At 30.6% G+C, this 2,500-nt stretch overlaps 1 protein-coding gene across 1 annotated transcript in view; it reads right to left on the bottom strand.

The window, feature by feature from the left end:
* LOC122255541 (uncharacterized) overlaps positions 1 to 2,500 on the bottom strand; it is a 20,918-nt gene that overhangs the window by 17,666 nt on the left and 752 nt on the right. Inside the window, exons 2-5 of the mRNA XM_043019695.2 lie at positions 1,700 to 1,788; positions 1,010 to 1,145; positions 729 to 811; positions 336 to 536 (exon numbers count right to left, since the gene is read on the bottom strand). Coding sequence (XP_042875629.1) covers positions 336 to 536; positions 729 to 811; positions 1,010 to 1,145; positions 1,700 to 1,774 — 495 coding nt within the window. The 5' untranslated portion in view covers positions 1,775 to 1,788. The remainder of the gene's footprint in view (positions 1 to 335; positions 537 to 728; positions 812 to 1,009; positions 1,146 to 1,699; positions 1,789 to 2,500) is intronic.

The following is a 2,500-nucleotide window of genomic DNA, read 5'->3' as shown; positions in this document are numbered from 1 at the left end:
TTTAGTCAACTTCAGAAATATATATATATATATATATATATATATATATATATATATATATATATATATATATATATATATATATATATATATATAATATATATATATATATATATATATATATATACATATAATATGTATATATTTATAAAAATGTATATGATTATATTGATGAGCATGAAAAGTATTTTTAGATGATTAGAGTAGAAAGAACAGAAAAAAAAAAAAAAAAACACAATCTACACTTAAATGTAAAGGCTGCTGCTAAGACTACCCAAATATACATGATAATAATGTGAACAAATAAAAGCATCATACAGAAAAGAAAAACATACCTGAAGGTAGAGGGCTCGTATAACCAGAAGGAAATATGTCTCAAGGAAGATAATCAGCCCGAAGATGAAGGCAAAGATGAGGACACCGACAAAGACTCCAATGTAGATAAAGAAGCCGATCATTACCAGAGCAACCAGCATCATGATGATAATGCCCACTAGTACCATGATCATGTAGGGTACCATGTATCTTGTCTTATTCTGAGGAAAACAGAAAACAGTAAATTTAAAAAATATTGAATCTTCACAGTGATTCAAATGATAACAATAGCAACAACAAAAGAAATGCCAAGCTAACCTTAATATCAATTGGTTATGAAATGACTGAATAAAGTAAAATATATTCCTCAAGCAAACAATAAATTTCAAATGTCCCTTCAATGTTGCTCCTACCTTGAGGATGCCATGGATCAAGAAAATGCTAAATACGACTTGTACACAGTCCAACACAAACTTGGTTATCAATATTCCAAGTGCTGAAATAGAAATTTTGAGGTTAATTTTCTCTTGTATGTTGAGTATTTATATTAAGAAAAAATGTACATGTGCATGCATTCTAGTAATCTATCTTTTTTGCTCTGATTTTGATTACTGCTTACAGATCATAAATTCCACCATCATGATTTTGTAATCTGCTATATTCAAGAAAGGTGACAGAACGAACACGACCATACCTATTGGGGTCGTAAGATTAATACACTCTTCCAAGTCCATATCTTTATCTTCTTCACAAACTTCTCTTATTGTGCCATGTATATCCCCGACAATAAAAATACCTACTCCATTTATTATGCCAAGTGATCCAAACACCTGAAAGAAAAGTTTCAAATAATTTTTCATTCTCTCTGACTGAAATAGAAGGATTGTATGACTTAAAAAAAAAAAAAAAACTGGGCTGGATTTTTATACTAGTACACTATATAAATGTAAAATCACAGCCATAAAATTTGTATCTATCTTAGCTAATAACTTCTCTGAGATTAAAATGAGGTGAATATTTGATCCTGCAAAGTGATGGCCTAATCCAATAAAGTAAAGCTGTGGTGTCCAGCAACTGCTGTGACTTTTGTGCATCGTGCCCCTTATTGGAAACTAGATTGCCAGGGGACTCAACAGATGCCATCTTTCCCAATTTAGATATGTGAAGGTTTGTTGGCTTTTTCTAGAGTAAAGACGGGTGCAAAATTTATATTCAGTGAAATATAACCAGAAAAAATTTAACATTTAAGATTTTTGGGATTTGTTCGAAGTAACTGACCACTATCACCAAATACGAAAACAAAACAGAAAAAAATGGCATCTATCTATTTTGTCTCAAAGTCAGGCTATAAGATTACTATAATCAAGATATAAAATTTCCTTACAATAACAATGGTAGCCAACACCAAGCTTCCGGTCCTGAGGCTGAAGCAGCAGCATCCTTTAGGTTCCCACAACATCTTGGTGTCAATCGCTGGGGAAATTAATACACTGGTTAGAACCATTTATTTCTTATGGTACAAAATACAATATATCTAAATTTCAATTGTATAAATCTGTTTACATTTTACTGGAGAAATCAACATATCCATAAAATATTTCCTACTATTCTACTTTTACGACATAAGAGATCTTCGTTTCACTGATCTGTTCGCAATTAATGTATTCTTCATGACTTGTATTCATAAACCTACTTTGGAGTAATTTTCAGGTTTAACCCTTCCAAGAAAGGACCAAGACATCTTAAGATATATTGGCTATCTTCTTGAAGACTTACGGTATGTTTCATGAGTCTATATATGATACTAATTAGTGATACTAATTAACCTTTGGTATAATGCATTAATCACAGAACTTGTATTTCAAACAAAAAAAAATGCAATGCGAAAGTGATGCAACCTGCATAAATGTCCCATAACGGACGGGTTAATAGTATTTAAAGACTTACATATTAAGTACAAAATTTCTGAATTCATACAACTTACTTCATATCAAATGAGTGTATAAAATGTGATAGTTAAAAGGCCAAAACTGGCAGTGCATGAATATTCATCTAACACATATTATACATAGGATTTACAGCTTCCTGGAGATGATTTGGCACTGTAATTAAAGTCTAACACATTAAATATATATTAAATATATATGATAATGCTTCTTTACTGATAAATTAATAAGTTCATGTG

This window comes from Penaeus japonicus, unplaced genomic scaffold (assembly GCF_977035675.1).
Source record: "Penaeus japonicus unplaced genomic scaffold, GWHDUDI00000001_assembly GWHDUDI00000008, whole genome shotgun sequence".
In the NCBI taxonomy this organism is placed as follows: domain Eukaryota; kingdom Metazoa; phylum Arthropoda; class Malacostraca; order Decapoda; family Penaeidae; genus Penaeus; species Penaeus japonicus.
Note: the sequence above shows the minus strand (reverse complement) of the source record. Positions and strands in the feature narration are given on the sequence as shown.